The sequence below is a fragment of the Xenopus laevis genome, chromosome 9_10S (assembly GCF_017654675.1).
Source record: "Xenopus laevis strain J_2021 chromosome 9_10S, Xenopus_laevis_v10.1, whole genome shotgun sequence".
NCBI lineage: Eukaryota > Metazoa > Chordata > Amphibia > Anura > Pipidae > Xenopus > Xenopus laevis.
Genome location: NC_054388.1, coordinates 90,099,992 through 90,120,282, shown reverse-complemented (window position 1 = coordinate 90,120,282; position 20,291 = coordinate 90,099,992). Strand labels below are relative to the sequence as shown.

Genomic DNA, 20,291 nt, shown 5'->3' with positions numbered 1-20,291 from the left:
AAGTGAGTTTGTTTTCAGCCAACACCATTTAGCCACTAGAAGAAATTCACTGTTCTCCCCATGCTCATTTACTTCAAACTTAATTCAGTGAGCAGTAAACTACAATCATTGAATGCTGATTGCTCATTTGGAATTGGCCTGTGTTTGGAGGCAGTGGATGGAAAATGATAGTAGTAACTGTAGCACATGTATAGCATCTATTAGTGACGCAAACTCCTTGTTTGCCAGGACAGCACTTGGTCTTTTCTACTTTATTAGCACAATTAGTAGCCTGCGGTTTGTCAAATGTTATTCCCTCTGGATTTCTAGTTACAGCTGGGTACATACAGTGAAGCCTCTATTTTTACATACCCTAATTTTAAGTTCTTCCATATGTTATACCATTTTTGTGGTCCCACCAATATTTAATGCGTAATACATTTCCCTGACTTTGCACCATTTTTTCTGGTCCCCTCTCAGGAGCAGGAGAGGAAAGGGGACGAGGTGAAAAATATACATTATAATAGTATAGATATTTCTATCTATATAGATTTAGGCAGAGGGTTATTGGAGATGGAGAGGTGAGTGTGGGGGTATCTCAGCAGAATGAGAATGAGAAGGGAAAGGGTAAAAGAGGACAGTGAATAGAGCGAGGCCATGGATAGGTGGGGGATTCAATGGAGCAGCAGGGCAAGGAACTGTAGGAGTTAATGTGCTTTGTGGCAAATGCACTGGGAGAATTATTGTTTGCAGGAAAAGCCACAGCCAACCTGTACCTATACAATTCAATAATGAATGTAGTTAAACAGCTATACACAGGTTCATTATAGTCTCTATAATTCACACAAGGGGCTCATTTATCAACACTGGGCAAATTTGCCTATGGGCAGTTACCTATAGCAACCAATCAGTGATTAGCCTTTTAGAGCAAGCTGCAAGTAGAACAATGAAAGCAGCAATTTGGTTGGTTGCCTTGGGTTACTGCCCATGGGCAAATTTGCCCAGTATTGATGACCCCCAGTCAGACCTTCTTACACACACTTCACACTCTAAGTTTAACACAACAGATTCACACTTATCTGCCCTTAGAAAGAAGCTGCTTCATCAGAAAATTCTCTACTCTGATTCTCTCATTCGACACACAGTTGAGTACGAGGAAGCGTCTCACAGAGGGAATAATAACCGTATCAACAAATAGGTCTCTCTGATATTCCTGAGGTATTGGTACTGCTGCTCCTCATACAGTTGGGTGCACCACTTCCAATAATCCTAGAAGGATCCACTTGAGAGCAAATCAGTGCCATTTATGCTATGTATCACTGATAAAGTTAAAAACTTAATTTCACTGACTGGCTCTCCAGTGGATTCTTTTATGAACACAGCTTAAAACAGTTGAACATTTTCTATGCATTTCATAAACATAATATGTTAGGGAAAGCTTGTAAAGTCACTTTGTTTCCACTGGATGTGGTGTCTTTCCCATAGCTTATTAACCATATGGTTCTGCTCCTGTACCCCTTTCAAGGTACAATATCATCAGTATAAACGTGTTGGATGGAACAGACCAGGTTTACGCAGTACTTTGCTGCAAAATTTCCTTTATTTGACCCTTTATTTGAGTGTCAAATAAAGGAAATTTTGCAGCAAAGTACTGCGTAAACCTGATCTGTTCCACCCTACACGTTTATAATGTTAGGGAAAGTTAGTTGTTTCACAAACGTCAAATCTTTCTGTAGCCAATAGTAAAATCTTTCTCTTTGTTACAGATGTGTGTTTGTCCGGTTGGTCAGCATTGCAGTTCTGTTGATTTCTCTTTGGACTCGAATCACCTCCTGCCAAAACCAGACCTGTAGCCTTTGTGGATATAATTACAAGTTATATCCAGTAAGTCTAATACTCATTTTATGCATAGACAACATACAATTATCAAGAACGTGAGGCAACTTCAGAAAACAAAGTGCTCTGAGTTCCATCCCGCCGGCTATTTAGATTCTAGCTGGCAGGAAGGCTTTTCGGGGAGATTAGTCTCCTGAAGAAGAGCCGATTTGTCTAATCTCCCCGAATCTTAGCATATGCCCTTACCCTAAAGGGGGTTGTTAACCTTTAAATTAACTTTTAGTATGATGTAGAGAGTGATATTCTGAGACAATTTGCCATTGGTTTTCATTTTTTTTTTTTATTTGTGGCTTTTGAGTTATTTAGTTTTTTATTCAGCAGCTCTCCAGTTTGCAATTTCAGCTATTTGGTTGCTAGGATCCAAATAATCCAATAATGAGAGATTGGAATATGAATAAGAGGGGGCCTGAATAGAAAGTTGAGTAATAAAAAGTAGCAGTAAGAATATTTTTGTAGCCTTTTAGAGCATTTGTTGTTTAAATGGTGCCAGTGACCGCCATTTGAAAGCTGGAGAGAGTCGGAAGAAAATGGCAATTAATTAAAAAAAAAAAATTAAGGCCAGTTTAAAAATTGCTTGGAATTGGCCGTTCTGTAACATACTAAAAGTTAACTTGGAGGTGAACCACCCCTTTAAAAGGCAAATTGACCTAGAGGCACGTTTATCAAGGGTCGAATTTCGAAATCACGTGAGTTTTGGTTTTTTTTTTTTGTTTTTTTTTAACTCCCATAAATTCAAAATTTGACTAGTCGAAATTTATTAATAGTCAATTTTTTTTATATTCAGACGAATTTAAACGACCCAAAAGTTTGAATCGAATCTGATTCGAATTAGGTCGAACTTGATTCAAGTTGATTCAAGATGATACTTGTGTTACAATATAAATTCTATATAATATAATTGATAATTTCTGCTGACACAGTTATATGGTTGTATATATATTTTCTCTTCTTTTTTCAGTGCTGGGAATCTCGGGTTGGTCAGGAGATGTATAAGCTGATGATTTTTGACTTTTTAATTATTGTGGCATTGACATTATTTGTAGAATTTCCACGAAAGTAAGTACAACTATTTTTTTTATTTGGTTTCAGTGGTGAGATAAGTCCGTGTTTAGAAGTGGCAGGGGATAACTGCATTGTGTTTCATAGTAGGCCACAGGGACATAAATCATGTGACTATTATTCTGTAACTGACGGTTAAAACTTTTCGCTTTGCTTGGCAAAGTTGTGTATATACCATGAGACAAGGTAATAGCTTATGTTTTCAGAAGGCTTTTGCTTTTCTTGAATTGTGAGGCAATTCTTAGTTCCTTTTAGCCTTTATGGTTTTCCATTTAAAGCAATAGTAAAAAAAATTAAAGTGTTTTAATTGAATGACAATATAATGTAGTGTTGCCATGCACTAGTAAAACTAGTAAAACTGGTGTGTTTGCTTTAGAAACTCTACTATAGTTTATATAAACAAGCTGATGTGTAGCCATGGGGGCAGCCATTGAAGCACATGTTACACAGTAGATAACAGATACATGCTGAAGAATCCCATTGTATACTACAGAGCTTATTTGTTATCTGCTGTGTATCCTGTGCCTTTTCTCCTTTTTTAGCTTTGAATGTCTGCCCCCATGGCTAAACAGCAGCTTGTTTATATAAACTACAGTAGTGTTTCAGAAGCAAACACACCAGTGTACCAGCACAGGGCAACAGTAAATTTATATTTTCATTACTTTAAGACACTTTCATTTTTCGGTGTTACTGTTCCTTTAAACATAAAGCATAAGACATTTCAGTCTATAGGACTTATTAACCATATGTAAAAGAGCTAAGAGAACGCAATTTAAAACCCCTTTATAGAGAATCCATAATATACAATGCATTAGCCAAACTGCTTGCTTACAGTACAGTAAGCAAAATAGAAGAGAGAGAAAGCATTACAATTTGATAGGCAGTAGAATATAGTAAAATTTGACCATTAAAATTAGGACAATCTAAAAACTCCCCTGGGTCCAAAATTAAGGGTTGCGCATCTGGAAAGGTGGCCATTCATATTTATCACAGGACAGCGTGTGACACAGCTAGTATGGGACCTGTTATTCAGAATGCTCGGTACCTAAGGTTTTCTGGATAATGGATCTTCATGCTCTATGTCTACTAGAAAACATTAAAGGGATACTGTCATCGGAAAACATGTTTTTTTCAAAACACATCAGTTAATAGTGCTGCTCTAGCAGAATTCTGCACTGAAATCCATTTCTCAAAAGAGCAAACAGATTTTTTTACTTTCAATTTTGAAATCTGACATGGGGCTAGACATAGGGGCAGATTTACTTAGGGTCGAATATCGAGGGTTAATTAACCCTCGATATTCGACTGTCGAATGTAAATCCTTTTTGGGTAAAAGTTTTCACCAGTAAGGAAAAGTTTGGGTGTATCGCCAGTAGGGAAGCCCCTTTTTTTTGTAAAACAGACTTTACGTCTCTCTTATGTCAGATCAAAATAATGATTTAATTTGTTTTTATTTGGGGCAATAGCCATCGCTAAACAATGATGTTCTTACTCTGTAGATTGATGGTCACATACTGCTCATCTAAACCCGTGCAATGGTGGGGTCAGCAGGAGTTTGAGATTCCTCAAAATGTTCTAGAGATTGTCTATGGGCAGACCATTTGCTGGATTGGAATATTTTATTCACCTCTTCTGCCAGCCATTGCAACTGTGAAGTACTTCATTATATTTTACATTAAGAAGGTACATTTTATAACCTTGATGGATTTTTGTGACCTTTCATATTTTCATTTATTTCTATTCTTATATTTTCGTAACTATATAGACATGCACACTTATTTTTTGTAATAGATACCAGGCAGGCAGTGTTATTAACAACAGTTCATATGTTATAGAGCTCAACATTGGCAAAGTTCTACCTATTTGTTGGGGGCAGGCTGGTATTCCATATATCAGTGCGGTTACCATAATCGTTCTTAAAGGGGACCTGTCACCCAGACATAAAAAAACATGAAATCCAAATTCTATTTTGTCTTAAAGCATTCATAGCTGTTGTGAGTTCATTTAAAAATCTCAGCTGTCAATCAAATATTGTCTGCCCCTCCTCTATGCCTTAGGCATAATGATGATCATTTTACCATCTATCTATTGTATCTTATCAGCATACAGCTGCAAGTAGCTGCTTTACCACAGTTTGGACAAGCTACGTTCTCACTATATGACTTTTGCTCTTCCTCCAGATCAGTCTAATGGAAAACTGCAGACCGTCGACCAGGCCTTTCCGGGCCTCCAGCTCTAATTTTTTCTTCCAGGTGATACTATTGATAGGCCTGGTCTTGGCCTGTATTCCTGTAGGGTTTGGAATCGCATAGTAAGTAATTCTATTTGCAGGTAATGCCGAAGGGCTTTTGTGTGTTGTGTATTCCTGAAATGGTTGATATGAATTAAGTCTCTACATATGAGTCACAGAGATATTTGTGCTCTTAAGATACAATGCTTACTTACATTCTGTTGAATAATTACCCTATATTGGAAAATCGCTTACAAATATTTTTCATTAGGCCAAATTTTATTTTTGGGTCAACGCCCCTTTAAAGGAGAAGAAAAGCCATTTACCACTTTGGGGTGCCAAATGTTAGGCACCCCCAAGTGAATGTATTTACTTACCTGAAACCCCCGGCCAGTGCTCCTATCAGCAGAAAACTGCACCGGCCCAGGGTTATTCCAATAAGCACCACGGAGCGATTCTCTTCCGGCTTCTTCTTTCTTCAAATTTCCCCGGGCAGATGCATGCGCAGTAGAATGAAATAGCTGACTTTTTAATTAAAGTTCGGCTTTTCATTCAAATTCGCATGAAGGAAGATGAAGCCGGAAGAGGAATGCTCTGTGGTGCTCACTGGTATAACCCCGGGCCAGTGTAGTTTTCTGCTGATAGAAGCACCAGCCCGGGGTTTCATGTAAATAAATACATTCATTTGGGGGTGCCTAACATTTGGCACCCCAAGTGGTAAACGACTTTCCTTCTCCGCAAACAACGAAGTTCAAAAGTCACAAGAGATTTAAAAATATATATAAACATACAAATATATATACACCAGTGGATAAAACATTCCTTTCTGACTCCAAAATGGTATTGGTCTGTAAACTATTTATTTTTTTTAAAATGACTTCATCCAACCCATTTTTGAACCTCTGTGGTCTGACTGCCCTTGCATAATAGAAAACCATCCTATGCTGATGGTGCAGTCTGCTTTCCCTTCTGTTGTTAACAGTGCTCATTATTGCCGGCACAATACTTTTTTTTTTTTTTTTTATCTGTAAATGTTTAAAAAAAAATGTGCTGTCGTACAGCTCTCACCTTACTGTTTAATTTGCAGCATACCAGCATCTAAAGCATGTGGCCTGTTTGTGAATTTCAACACATCATGGGAAGTTATACCAAACGTTGTAAAAACATTTCCAAATGGGCTGCAGAAATTCATCTATGTCATCGCATCAGAATCTTTTGCTGTCCCCTTTTTCTTACTGTCATGGTAAGTCGGCTTTCAAACATAATATTGATGTGATACCTGCTGTTAAAGGAGAAGGAAAGGCTGAGTTAACTTGGGAGTGCCTAACTTTGATTGTATATATTTACCTGAAACCCTGGGCTGGTGCTCCTATCAGCAGAAAACTGCATCGGTCCGGGAGTTCTTCCAGCGAGCACCAAGGAGCGATCAGCTTCCGGCTTCCTCTTTATTTGCACGGGTGCGCATGCACAGTAGTGCAAAAAGCCGAATTTTAACCAGGAGGTCTGCTATTTCGTTCTACTGCACATGCGTCTGCCCTGGAGAATTTGAAGAAAGAAGAAGGAAACCAACATTCCGTGGTGCTTGCTGGAAAACTCCCCCGGACTGGTGCAGTTTTCTGCTGATAGGAGCACTGGCCTGGGGTGTGAGGTAAGTATATACAATCACTTTGGGGTGCCTAACTTTTGGCACCTCCAAGTTAACTCAGCCTTTCCTTCTCCTTCAAAGGAGAATTCAACCATAAAAAAAAAAACTCCAGCCTACCTATCCCCCCAGGCAAATGCCCCTCATTTTTTCCTCACCCCTCCATGCATATTCTGGCCTCGGAGTTCAAGGCAGCCATCTTCTTTCTTCTGACTTTTTCGGAAGTTTCGAAGCATGTGCAGTTGGAGTAGATTTCCGGTCCCGAACAACTGCGCATGTGCCGAAAGTCACAAAAGTTTCCGAAAAATGTTCGGAAATTTCGGCGCATGTGCAGTTGTTCGGGACCAAAAATTTACTCCAACTGCGCATGCATCGAAAATGCCGTCAAGACAGGAAGATTACCGGAGAAGAATAAGATGACTGTCGTGAACTCCGAGGCCAGAATCTGCACGGAGGGGTGAGTAAAAATTTAGGGGCATTTGCCCGGGGGGGCAGGTAGGCTGGCGGGAGGAGAGAGGGGGGTCTTCCCAGGGTAGGGTTTTTTTTTTTTTATTACAGGTTGAATTCTCCTTTAAGCTACTGAAACCAGCCTTGTAGTGCTGTTGGGTATGGTGATAATTTACTGTAAAAATTATATACATTGGGAAGCATTTTGCATGCTGGTGTGTTTTAAACCATGCTTGAGAAAGGGGTCACGCCCCGAAACGTTGCATCCGCAATAAACGAGCAAGGTTAAACCTGCTAGAATTATCCATGTTGTGCCGGTGTGTTCTGTGTCTACGCTGTTTTTGAGGTTGCCCAATTCCTCTAACATCGAGCACCTGGGATTCGTTTGATTTTGGACTGCCAGGGTTTGCGAGTGTAAGTTTTTCTTTTTTGTGTTTTAAACCTGCCCTAAAATGTGCCTGGCACTAGGGGGACAGGAAAGTTCTACAACCAGCTAAGTTACAGTTACTCTTCCAAATTCACTGCCACCAGCAATAGACCAGTGTCTGACCCAGTACTGATTAACGTGGTATTGAGAAATTTCAGATGGTTGACAGAAACCTATTAAGCAGTAGGGGGTTGCAAGGATTTGTTTACTACTGTATTATTATGCTTAATTGTCTATTTTGTAAGGAACTATTTACAATTGAGTTGCACAAGGTGCAGCTTTAAAACCCTGGTTTGCCAAGTGTTCCACAACGATGCTGTTTTTGTTTTTTTTACAGTCTTGTCATGTTTTATTTTATTGCTCTCGCCGGAGCGCATAAAAGGGTTGTGGAACAGCTACAGGAACAACTAGCCATGGTAAGACTTTGATGTAGTACTGATTTGCTGCTACAAGATTTCTATTGGTGTTAAAGCTTTGCAGTCTTAGAGGCACATTTATCAAGGGTCGAATTTCGAATTCATGCAAGTTTTTTTAAACTTGCATAAATTTGAAATTCAACTAGTCTAAATTTATTAATAAAATCTAACTATTCGAACTCTGACGTATTTAAACAACCTGAAAACTCGAATCGAATTCGATCAAACTCTATTTGTGTTTTTTCTCCGACAAAAACTTGAATGTCAGAAAGGCTGCAAACATCTTTAAATTGATCCCTGGACGTCTCCCATTGACTTAAACAGCAATTCGGCAGGTATTAGGTGGTGAATATTCGAATTAGAATTCTTAAAGGGCCAGAGTATGATCAATCTCGAAACAAACTCAAATCGAATTTGGATAACTCCCTAGTCGAATTTGACAGTTTTGACCTTTGAATCTTCAATTCGACCCTTAATAAATTTGCCCCTTAATGTGTGAAAGAGGGTGCATGTGTAATAACTGGGCTGGTACAGACAGGGTCAGAGCTGTTCCTGTAGGTGCCTTGCCTTTGTCCAAAGTGTGTTGCCTTCATTGCTGCCATATTTGAAGCACAATCTTCACTAGATCCAGCAGAGTTCCAGTAGTGTTACGCAGTGTTATTTCTGAAATTTTGTAGATCTCTGTGCAGTGTAGCCACTTGTGCTTGTGATGCCTCCAGTGCTTGTCAAGAAAAATAATGAGGTCAAATGTACTTACAGAATTTCATCAAGAGCTCTCTTTGTCTTGTGAGACTAAAGTGGCAGCCCCTAATGATGGTTGTGGGTAGGGGAGAAGAACTTAAATTACAAAGTCACATGTTAGTCTTAAGGCTGCCTGCAGAGATCCACTTATTGGCGAGGTCACCAAAGTAGTGGATCTCTGCATGTAAGGTCGCATTAAAGGAGAACTCAGCCCTTAGTTTAAACCCCCATCCCGGAAATTTTCGTGACTTTTGGGGCCGAAACTTTTAAAAAAGACTGAAGAAAGAAGATGGCGCCCGTAAAAATTAAAAAAATTAGGGGCATTTGCCCGGGGGGGCAAGTTGGATGGGAGGAGGGAGGATGGTCTACCTGGGGTAGGGGGATGTTGTTTTTTTTTTTATTATGGGTTGAATTCTCCTTTAAGACTAACATGTGACCGGACCAAGGATTGCATCAACAAATGCGGTCCTTATTTCAATGGATTTTTAAACCTGCCAATCGACTTCTGCCCGATTTTTTTTTTTTTCTGCCAGATATTGACCCCATAAACTGCCGAATAATTAGTCGCCTGTTTGCAGTCTGTTAGCAGCTAATATTGGCCTGTTTATGGCCTTCAGACTAAAAAGCTTCAATTCTTTAACTGTTTTACGTAAACTGCATTAGGAGTCTCTCTCTAGAATACTTTTTTTTTTTTCTTAAACTTTTATTTCTCTTTTATAGGAAAGTCGGGACAAACTTTTTCTCATAAGACGGCTAACTGAAGTTCACCACATCAAAGTTTAAGGTCCCATGAGTGGCAGTGCAACTTTTTCCCCTGGTGGTGGCGTTAAAGAACAGAAAAGAAGAGTGAATTATACCTATGCATCTTTCCTTTGTCCCTTCACTCGACAAGTGTATTGGCACCATAAACTGAACAGAAGATGTTGGGTGTAAGACTGGATAGTGCAAAAGGCTGGTATTGATACCCCATGTTTGTGGCATTCTCTGAAAATGTAAAATGTTGTGCATCACCAGTGACAGTGTCACATTTGACTACTAAGGTCTGGAGAATCTCTTTACTAGTTAGACAAAGTGTGGGGTTGTTTCACTAAAGGTTTGGCTTTATCGGGCTTTTTAAATAGTTCATTTTTGTTGTATTGTAATTTAATGTATTTTTTACCAGATGTGTTTACACATTTCTACTTCAAAATGAGCAAAGTTTAGGGAAAGAGACTTTCTTTACCTATGAACTGTCTGGAATAGCAAAGTTCAGCCCATGGAAGGAGCCACGCAGAGGCTGTACCATAAAGGAAACCGTGTCTGGAAGGTTAGATGGATTATTCCTGTTTTATTTCATGAGTTTCAAACAGGCAACTCTCAGCTCTTGTTGTAACTGATATAATTCAGTTGGAAATCTGAACTAATGGCCCTGACAACCTTTTATATAATGGACTGAACAAGAAATGGAGTTGTTACATTAGTAATACTGGATTAAAATTCAGTTGTTTTTTTTTATTAGGTCAGGCATACTTCTAGTCCCTTGCAAAATGATTCCAACCCGTGTCATTTTACTGAATACCAAATCCTACAATGAAAATTGTTGTCTGTGATATTTTTTTATTTCAAAGCACTGAAACACAGTGTTTAAAATGCTTTAGAGGTAAGTACTGACTATCTTTGCACTGTTTGGGAATGATCGTGACCCGTTCTTCCAGGTTAATGAGGTCTGCACCTCCGTTTTCAAATACTGGCACAGATCCTCAATTGGGATTGAAAGATTTGACTGTGGAATGATATGACAGTTTACTCCTTGTTACTTTGGCCTTGTGTTTGGGATCACTGCTTTACTGGAACATGAACTTCTGCTGAAGCTTCAGTTGGTAGAAAACAAGAACAAAAATTTTCTTGCAGTACTTTCTTGTATTTTGCATTATCCATTCTTTATTTTAAAAGGATACAGTCATGGGAAAACATGTTTTTTTTTTTTTCAAAACACATCAGTTAATAGTGCTGCTCCAGCAGAATTCTGCACTGAAATCCATTTCTCAAAAGAGCAAACAGATTATATTCAATTTTGAAATCTGACATGGGGCTAGACATATTGTCAGTTTCCCAGCTGCCTCAGTCATGTGAATTGTGCCTGCACTTTAGGATGGAATTACTTTCTGGCAGGCTGTTATTTCTCCTACTTAATGTAACAGAATCAGTGGGACTTCTCTTTTACTATTGAGTGTTGTTTTTAGATCTACCAGGGAGCTGCTATCTGGTTACCTTCCCATTGTTCTGTTGTGATATCACTCCAACTTGCAGTACAGCAGTAAAGAGTGACTGAAGTTCATCAGAGCACAAGTCACATGACTGGGGGCAGCTGGGAAATTGACAAAATTTGTTTGCTCTTTTGAGAAATGGATTTCAGTGCAGAAGTCTGCTGGAGCAGCACTATTAACTGATGCATACATGTTTTCCCATGACAGTATCCCTTTAAAATCATCAGCATCCTGACGCGTTTCGTACCACAGATACGCAATCATAGGCATTAGCTTAAATAGCTTAAAAGATTTAGGTCAGCTACTGATAATATCTCTGCATGTATTGCTTATCTGACGATATCAGTGGGTGACTGTCACTACTATTTGTCGGACATAACTTTTGTACGATTGCGGTCAGTCAATTAATGGCCAGAACATCGTCTGATTTGTTATTCACAGCTGCCTGTACTAGTGATCTATTCATTCCACTGCATGTTAAATCATTTAGCACAAACCGTTAGCTGCAAAAAAAAAAAGGCATTTTTAGATGACTAAAGTATAATAAAATTGTATTGGGTGAAAGTGATAATGTTGGTATTAAACACATTGAAATAAGTGTGAAATTGCTGGTGAGTTTTACGGCATGCTGTGATACGTCAGAAAGAAGTGAGGACGCCGCCGCTCTGAATTTGTGGAATCGTGTCACCGATATGCGCATTGGACTCTTAAGGGACGCCGAGGAACCGAAAGCGCAATACGGAATGCACAGGACACTTTTTTTCAATGCGGTTGGACAACGGATGTTTGTGAGTGTGATTTTAATTATTTATTAAACTTGTGAAAAACACTTCCGCACATGTCCATTTATCTCTCTCCACATTAAGCGCATAAAGAAGTCTCAGAACCAACACCTTCCTTGTCTCACGTCTAGTGAGTATAATATACCACCGGGGGCACTAGGATTCTAGAGGTCGGTTGCTATACCACCACCTCCCTAGTTACGCGCTTGCACTGTGGGAATCTTATGCTCATATCAATACACTATTTAAAACTTTATCTCCGCCTCGATAAACTTTGGTTTTTTGAGGGATACAGCAATTCATATTTGAAGTGTTTTATAACGGGCGGAGGAGATCCCGATTGCTGGAATTTGGGGACACCATAGCTCCAGGATTCAAACTTTTATTTTTGGACGTCCGATAGGAATACTCATATTGATTCTATTGTCTGGGACTTTTGGATGAATCTTTCTATTAACACTCTTTTATTACAGAGAAAAAGGAAATCCATACAAAATAAAGAATTGTTTAATAGAGCTAGCTCCATGGCATGACTTATTGTGGATATTTCTGGAATGGGTTTCCATGTAATAGCTCTAATACAGGTATTGGATCCAGAATGCTCGAGAGCTGGGGTTCACCAGATAATGGATCTTTCTGTCATTTGGATCTTCATACCTTAAATCTATTAGAAAATAATTTAAACATTAAATAACCCCAATAAGCTGGTTGTGCTTCCAATAAGGATTAATTATATCTTAGTTGGGGTCAAGTACAAGGTACTGTTTTATTATTACAGAGAAAAAAGAAGTTTAAAAAAAAAAAAAAGCTTATTTGGATACAAGGGAGTCTATGGGAGACAGCCTTTCCGTAATTCTGAGCTTTCTGGATAACGGGATTCCAGATAACAGATCCAATACCTGTACCTGGTCTGTTTATAAATACCACAAACTGTCTATTTTAGGCCCATGTTAGGTGTTGATGCTCCTCAGAGCTGATACTTCATAAACAATGGGAAGTGCCCGTGTATTGGTCATTTACAGTACATTATATATTATATTACATTACAGTACATTATATATTATATTATATTACAGTACATTATATATTATATAGTGAATAAAGTACCCCCTCTTGTAAAATATAAGGATATTATAAGTTACCGAGGAGTTTCATGACCATATAAAAACACGAGGCCGAAGGCCGAGTGTTTTTATACAGGTCATGGAACTCCGAGGTAACTTCTAATATCCTCATATTTTGCAACTGGGGGTACTTTATTTATTATAATACACAAATTTCAGTGAGTCATGTGACCGAAATGACATCAGAACTCACCGTTTATAACTGATGACATCAGAACTCACCGTTTATAAGGCTATAATTTACAGGATATTCATGGCTTTTGTGTATTATTACATTATATTACAGTACATTATATATTATATTATATTATAGTACATTATATAGTATATTATAGTACATTATATATTATATTATATTACAGTACATTATATATTATATTATTATAGTATATTATATTACAGTACATTATATATTATATTATTATAGTACATTATATATTATATTATATTATTATATATTATATTACAGTACATTATATATATTATTACAGTACATTATATATTATAGTACATTATATATATTACAGTACATTATATATTATATTATAGTACATTATTATATTACAGTACATATTATATTATATTACAGTACATATATTATATTACAGTACATTATATATATATTACAGTACATTATATATTATATTACAGTACATATTATATCATATTACAGTACATATTATAATATATTACAGTACATATTATAATATATTACAGTACATATTATAATATATTACAGTACATTATATATTATATTACAGTACATATTATATTACAGTACATTATTTGCATCATTAGCAAGTAAAGATCTTTATAAAGTTGTGTTCAGAACAATAGCAGCGTGTTTAAAAAAGTGAATAAAGCTTAAAATCCTTATAACAGCCTTTATCCCATCAGCAGCAGCATGTCCTGACTGTTGGGTCTGTTGGTTTTCTATTACTCTACTACACCTACTAGTAAATTATTTGCCATGTACAAATATAATTTCTATCAAAAATAGTAATTGCTCAGGTTAGTGATGTCAGACGGCTGTTATTCTGAACACAACTTTACTTTGACATCATTTTAAATGAGGCAAATGTTCCATCTTCATAATGTGATGATTTCTTGCTGCTGCCTCTGGTGCCCTCGGGAGCTGCACATACAATCATTACAGTAACCCTTATTTACAGCTTTGACTTCTTTTATAATCTTCTCATGGTGGGTTCATACCTTACACTTCCATCCACACTAATTCTGTATATTTGGCTGTACCTTCATGCTTTCTGTTAGCTGCTACTACCAGGGCCCAATATCACAGAGATCTGGAAGAATGGAAGGACTGAATGGCACTTATGGGAGGTGGATGCCAATGATCTGAATCCCCATGGAGTAATTACACGCTACTGCCACCAAGTTTTATGGGATAGAAGGAAAAAGAAGAGAAAGTTGAGCAGGAGCAATGCAGAGAAAAAAAAAGCCAATGAGAAACCAACTCATATGCTATGAATAAAGTTTGGAGAGGGGAACAGGACAACCAGAAAATGAAGATAAAATGTGTGAGTAGTATAGATCTAAAGGGAAAGAAGTAGTAGGACTGTAAATAAGCAGCATTTGGAGGTTACTGATTATAGTCCAACCAACCACCATGAAACACTGGGGAAACTTAGACAAATTCTATTCTGATGTATGAAAACTGCCAACAGCATTTAGAGCAAGAGCACTGCTTGGTGTGTCACGTACCAGAACTCGCTGAACTCCGCACATTAACTTGCTGTGCACTCACTAGACGGCTCTGTGGTTTTTCACCCCAGTTAAAGTTGCCTAAAACAACGTGTGCCTAATCCATCCTGCAATGTGGAGCTGGTTACTGGAAGTGTAATAAATCCCTTATACTTGACCTAAAACACAGTTGCTTCTCAGGCTGTCTAGGGTCGTGTAGTTAGTATGTGTGTTCAGTAAGGCACTCCTAGCACTACTTTTAGTCAGGTCTTTGCTTTCCCTTTAAAGAGAGAGATGCACTACATGGAAAGTCTTGAACTATACACAGATGTGTTTTTGCTACCCCCTTTCTATATATTCTTAGTGGGTGCTGTGAGCTGGCACTGCAATATATATATATATATATATATATGTACATTCCCTTACACACTTAAAATGCATGTGTTCCTTTTATATGTGTAAGGTTTCCAGAACCAACCACTATCCTCCTGAGGAAACTCAAAGGGGGGGATAAAGATCTACTGGAGAAGTACAGTAACTGCCAGAAGGTGGAAGAAGTGCTAAAAGTGGAGCGAGAATATCTAGCAGCAGCCAATGATAAAGATAATGAAGATATTGGTATGTGAATTTACGATATTAAAGTATTTACGATATTAAAAGAACCTTTATGTGGTCATGGAACTCGGTGACTTACAATAGCTTCTATTTTACAATAGGGGGTACTTTACTCATCCTATCTACACTGCCCTCCATAATGTTTGCGATAGACACTTTTTATTTTTTTTTATTTACCTCCCTCAGTGTGTGGCCCAATTATGTTGCTGGCTGTAGAGATGGCCACACTGTTCATATGTTTTGCCTAATAATAGTTTTCATAACAAGAAATCCCCTAATAAAGATATTCTATTCAGTATCAAAATGAATGTTATTGAAGAGCTGGGCCTTGTGGAAAGCAGCAGTGATGGGCGAAAAATCTACAGTTTTTCTGAAAAATTTGCGAATTTCCCGCAAAATGACGCCAGCGATAGTTTGACACACATTAAAGTCTCTGGGACACAGTTAAATTTTCACTGCAATTTCGCTAATTTATTCGCCACCAGCGAAACGCAGAAATTCGCCTCAAATTTGCTCCCGGCAAATAAATTGGCCCATCACTGACAAGCCGATAATGTTGCATAGATGTCATTGAAATATAATTCAACTTACCGGATACAGTCGGGATCTCTCACGTTTATGTGCCATTCCCAGGTGAAAGGCAGATTCCTCCAGGTCCCCAGGCAGCAGCACATCAAGCGAGGGACCCTCCTCCAAGGACAGGAAAAAAAACATTGAAATACTCCTTCCCTCCTGCACATCCCTCAGTGGTTTTTGTTTTTTTTTTTAATGTCCTTTTAAGGACGAGGGGTGCTTGGCTTAGATTACACACCTCACAATGTGATTAAAGGAACAGTAACAGTGTAGGCTGTTGTCCTGCAATGGTACAACGCTATTTGCTTCAGAAACACAACAATGGTTTGTATAAACAAGCTGCTGTGTAGTCATGGGGGCAGCCATTCAAGCACAGGATACACAGTAGATGACAAATAAGTTCTGAAGAATCCCATTGTATACTACAGAGCTTATCAGATATCTGCGGTGTATCCTCCATTTTCAGCTTTGAATGGCTGCCCAAGAACCTGTTTCTATAAACGGCAGTAGAGTTTCTGAAGCGTATATCCCCAATGCATTTGTGTGTATGAAAATAAAAGCGATTATAAGGATTTTGAGCTTAACGACTTTAACAAACCGCTATTATTCTGAACACAACTGTACCTTTAAACAAACAAATGGGGCATTGAGTCCACTGTTCTGGTACCTGATGTATATACTATCTGCTATTCGGAAACCCCACTATCCAGAAAGCTCAGACTCCATTTGATCCAAATTTTTAAAAAATATTTCCTTTTTCTCTGTACTTGATCCAAACTAAGATATAATTAATCCTTATTGGAAGCAAACCCAGCCTATTGGGTTTATTTAATGCTTAATTTATTTTTATGTAGAGTTAATGAATGGGGATCCACATTACAGAAATATTCCTTATCTGGACAACCCCAGGTATCTGGATAACAGGAGGTACTTGTGCAACATCCATTTTTTTGGAACCCGTACCCGCCATCCGTAACCCGGACCCACATTCTTACCCGCAAGTACCTTATTCCGCAACCCGCTGACCATCAAGAATCAGGAAGTGCTGTCATTGTAAACCGGAAGTGACATCATCGGAAGTAGGCGTGAAGTAGGCAAGTTTTTGCGGGTACCCGACCCGCTTCAGGACTCTACAACATTGCTCTAAGCAAGTGACCCCCCCAAGCTGTTGTCTCTGTACTAAGGAGAGGTGTCGACGGTGTATATAATAAGGAAACTATTCATTTAACAGTATATCAATTTTATTTCAACAAGAATTCAATTCTTCATAGACCTTTGTATTTTATAGCAGAAATGTCATATTACAGATGCCTCTCTCGAAGGAAAACCGCGTGAGATCTCAGCCTTACCTCACCGCTCGCAAGAGAACCGTAACAAGTAGCAATAAAACTGGATAAACCGCTTCCATTTCACATTTGTTTTTTTCATCACAATAATTTCCAACAGAAAAGTGTGAGCCTTAGGCGCTGCTGTATAGGAATGGCCGCTCAGTGGTACATAAATCATGCTGGGCAGTCACATTAAATACGACTCTTACATTAAACTGAAAATATACTCTGTTTTCTGCAGATAGTAAACTCTATTTTACTCTATTAATACTTTAGATTGAGACACAAAGAAAGGGCTCTGGATTCAGCGATGCGATTAACCCTTTCATTACCCACGGAGGCCTGCTGCTCTCAGCCAATGAGAGGGCTCACAAGCTGTGGATGAGACTTTGCTGGTATAGGAATAGTTGTGAAGGGTATTTGCTGGTTGCTGTGAGATTGAACCCAACGTGTGCTCTTGCTAATGCTCAGTATGTTACAGGCACCGTCGCTCTGTAGCACGAGGCTCTACATGGCAACACCATCGCACACATACAAATATGTAAAGCCTAAATGATCATTTTCCTATTGTAATAATAAAACCCCTATTGTTTCTAAGAGACATTCCCACTTGAGGACCTGAACGTGTCTGAATTGCAGCAAATGTAGCAAGGAATGGGATCTACTATATGGAAACACATTACTGGAATACAAAAACATTTCCTATTCAATTCGTCCTATTAAACTTTATTTTCTTTGGAAGAATAAGTATTTATTTTAAAGGAGAACTAAAGATTAATGTGGCTAAAAATGCCATATTTTTTTTACTGAATTTATTGCACCAGCCTAAAGTTCCAGCTTGTCAATAGCAGCAATGATCCCGGACTTCAAACTTGTCACAGGGGGTCACCATCTTGGAAAGTGTCTGTGACACTCACATGCTCAGTGGGCTCTGAGCAGCTGTTGAGAAGCTAAGCTTAGGGGTCGTCACTAATTATCCAGCAGAAAATGAGGTTGGTCTGCAAGCACATTTCAGGGGCTACTGCCACCTGCTCCGCTCTTCTAACTTCCAGCATCGGAGCGGGTGGAGGAGGGGCCACATCGCTAGTGCAGTGAGCGCTATTGCGCTCGCTGCACTAGAAGAGCCGAATTTCCCCTTTAAACGGAAATTTGTCTCTTAAAGTTACCAGAGGCGGCTTTTTGCCTCACGTTGCCTCATGGCCGGAGCGGCCGTTTGTCTGTAATATAAGCTGATGCTACAGGGCTGATTATTAAATTCTGATGCCAATTACACTGGTTTCTGTGCTGCCATGTAGTAATTATCTGTATTAATTACTGATCAGCCTTATATTGTGACATTTCTATTCTATGTGTACTGTATATTGCGAGTGGCTCCCTAAACTCAGAAAGTGAAAGCAGCACAGAGCATTCTCAGTGAATCAGAAGAAAAGCTACTGGGACATCTTTGGAGACACAGATCTTTACTGCTAAAGAACTTTGGTTGCCTTGGCCTGGTACAGAAGCACAAAACAATGAACAACATTTCCAGCTACTTCTTTAGTTAGGCTTTAGTTCTCCATTAAACTACACTACCTTATGGAGTACATACATACTGTACATAATGAGTAGATTATTCCAATCCATATACCTTAATGTATATTGCAAAAGTGCCTGTGCAGTTTAGTCCATACGAAGCAATAATACTTTAATTTACTTAAACCAGCAAATGTCTCCTGACACTTTTCTGCTCAGTTCTGTCTTTCTCTCCTGGACAATAGAAGAGAACAGAGAAGTATCAGGATATGTTCTCTGCTAAATCCCATAGTTTAGGAGAATAAAAGTGTAAGTAGGTCAGTAACAACCTTTTGCCTCTTTGTTTTTTTCCAGACTGAACAGCAGAGGGCGCTCCCGTCAGACACATGATATAAAAAGGGCTAAGATCATCATTTATAGCAACATAGTACAAAAATAAGCCCTCAGCAATACATTAGAAAGATATACATTGGGGTTGTGTCCCTTTTATAATTTCCTGTAGAATTAAGGATTTGGTGCTCCATATTACATAAAGATCCCTTATCAGGAAAACCCGAATTTCCATGCATTCCAGATAATAGATCCCATAGTCTTCTTTAAAGGGATACTGTCATGGGAAAATGTTTTTTTTTTTTTTTTTTTAAACACAGTTAATAGTGCTACTCCAGCAGAATTCTGCACTGAATCCATTTCTCAAAAGAGCAAACAGATTTTTTTATATTCAATTTTGAAATCTGACATGGGGCTAGACATATTGTCAGTTTCCCAGCTGCCCCTGGTCATGTGACTTGTGCCTGCACTTTAGGATGGAATTACTTTCTGGCAGGCTGCTGTTTTTCCTTCTCAATGTAACTGAATGTGGGACATGGGTTTTTACTATTGAGTGTTGTTCTTAGATCTACCAGGCAGCTGTTATCTTGTGTTAGGGAGCTGCTATCTGGTTACCTTCCCATTGTTCTTTTGTTTGGCTGCTGGGGGGAGGGAGTGATATCACTCCAACTAGCAGTAAAGCGTGACTGAAGTTCATCATGGCACAGTCACATGACTGGGGCATCTGGGAAACTGACAATATTTTCTTTTGAGAAATGGATTTCAGTGCAGAATTCTGCTGGAGCAGCACTATTAACTGATGTGTTTTGAAAAAAAAAACATGATTTCCGATGACAGTGTCCCTTTAAGATGACAAAGAATGGCAAGTCCTCATCCTGAGTGAATGTCAATGGAAAATACAAGATTTGGTTGGCAAGATGTGAATGCTGGGTAATACAATCTATTCTGTACTGTGCAACGATGGAAGGAATGAAATGGCTCGGGTGCGTTTCCAGCCGTGTTCAAACCAAAATGAACTACACTGAGAAAAGCCAAAGCAATAATATTCATGTAAACTATAAGGAAAAACATCTGCTTGAACGGGTGAATGTTACATCACAAAGATGTATATGTATATAAAAAAAAAGGCAGGGCATACACCATAATGTGTTAAAATCATCAAATACAAATGCATTAAAACCATGTGTCAAATGAACACTTACTTTACACTGAAAATGTGAATTAAACACCATTTCACTCCACC

The 20,291-nt window shown here is 38.5% G+C and overlaps 1 protein-coding gene and 1 long non-coding RNA gene across 3 annotated transcripts in view; both read left to right on the top strand.

Annotated features, from left to right (window-relative positions):
* The window catches only part of tmc7.S (transmembrane channel like 7 S homeolog), a 29,806-nt gene extending 19,393 nt beyond the window's left edge, over positions 1-10,413 (top strand). Inside the window, exons 10-16 of the mRNA XM_018239118.2 lie at positions 1,746-1,863; positions 2,834-2,931; positions 4,434-4,617; positions 5,115-5,245; positions 6,252-6,407; positions 8,018-8,096; positions 9,558-10,413. Coding sequence (XP_018094607.1) covers positions 1,746-1,863; positions 2,834-2,931; positions 4,434-4,617; positions 5,115-5,245; positions 6,252-6,407; positions 8,018-8,096; positions 9,558-9,620 — 829 coding nt within the window. The 3' untranslated portion in view covers positions 9,621-10,413. The remainder of the gene's footprint in view (positions 1-1,745; positions 1,864-2,833; positions 2,932-4,433; positions 4,618-5,114; positions 5,246-6,251; positions 6,408-8,017; positions 8,097-9,557) is intronic.
* A 742-nt stretch (positions 10,414-11,155) lies between these two features.
* LOC108703119 lies at positions 11,156-17,993 on the top strand. Of its 2 annotated transcripts, XR_001933436.2 has the most exons (4): positions 11,156-11,871; positions 14,262-14,527; positions 15,154-15,308; positions 16,733-17,993. It is a non-coding gene; the product is annotated as an uncharacterized LOC108703119 (long non-coding RNA). The 2 variants fall into 2 exon arrangements; XR_005964659.1 differs by lacking the exon at positions 11,156-11,871 and having other exon boundaries at positions 13,737-14,527.
* The last annotated feature ends 2,298 nt before the right edge of the window (positions 17,994-20,291 follow it).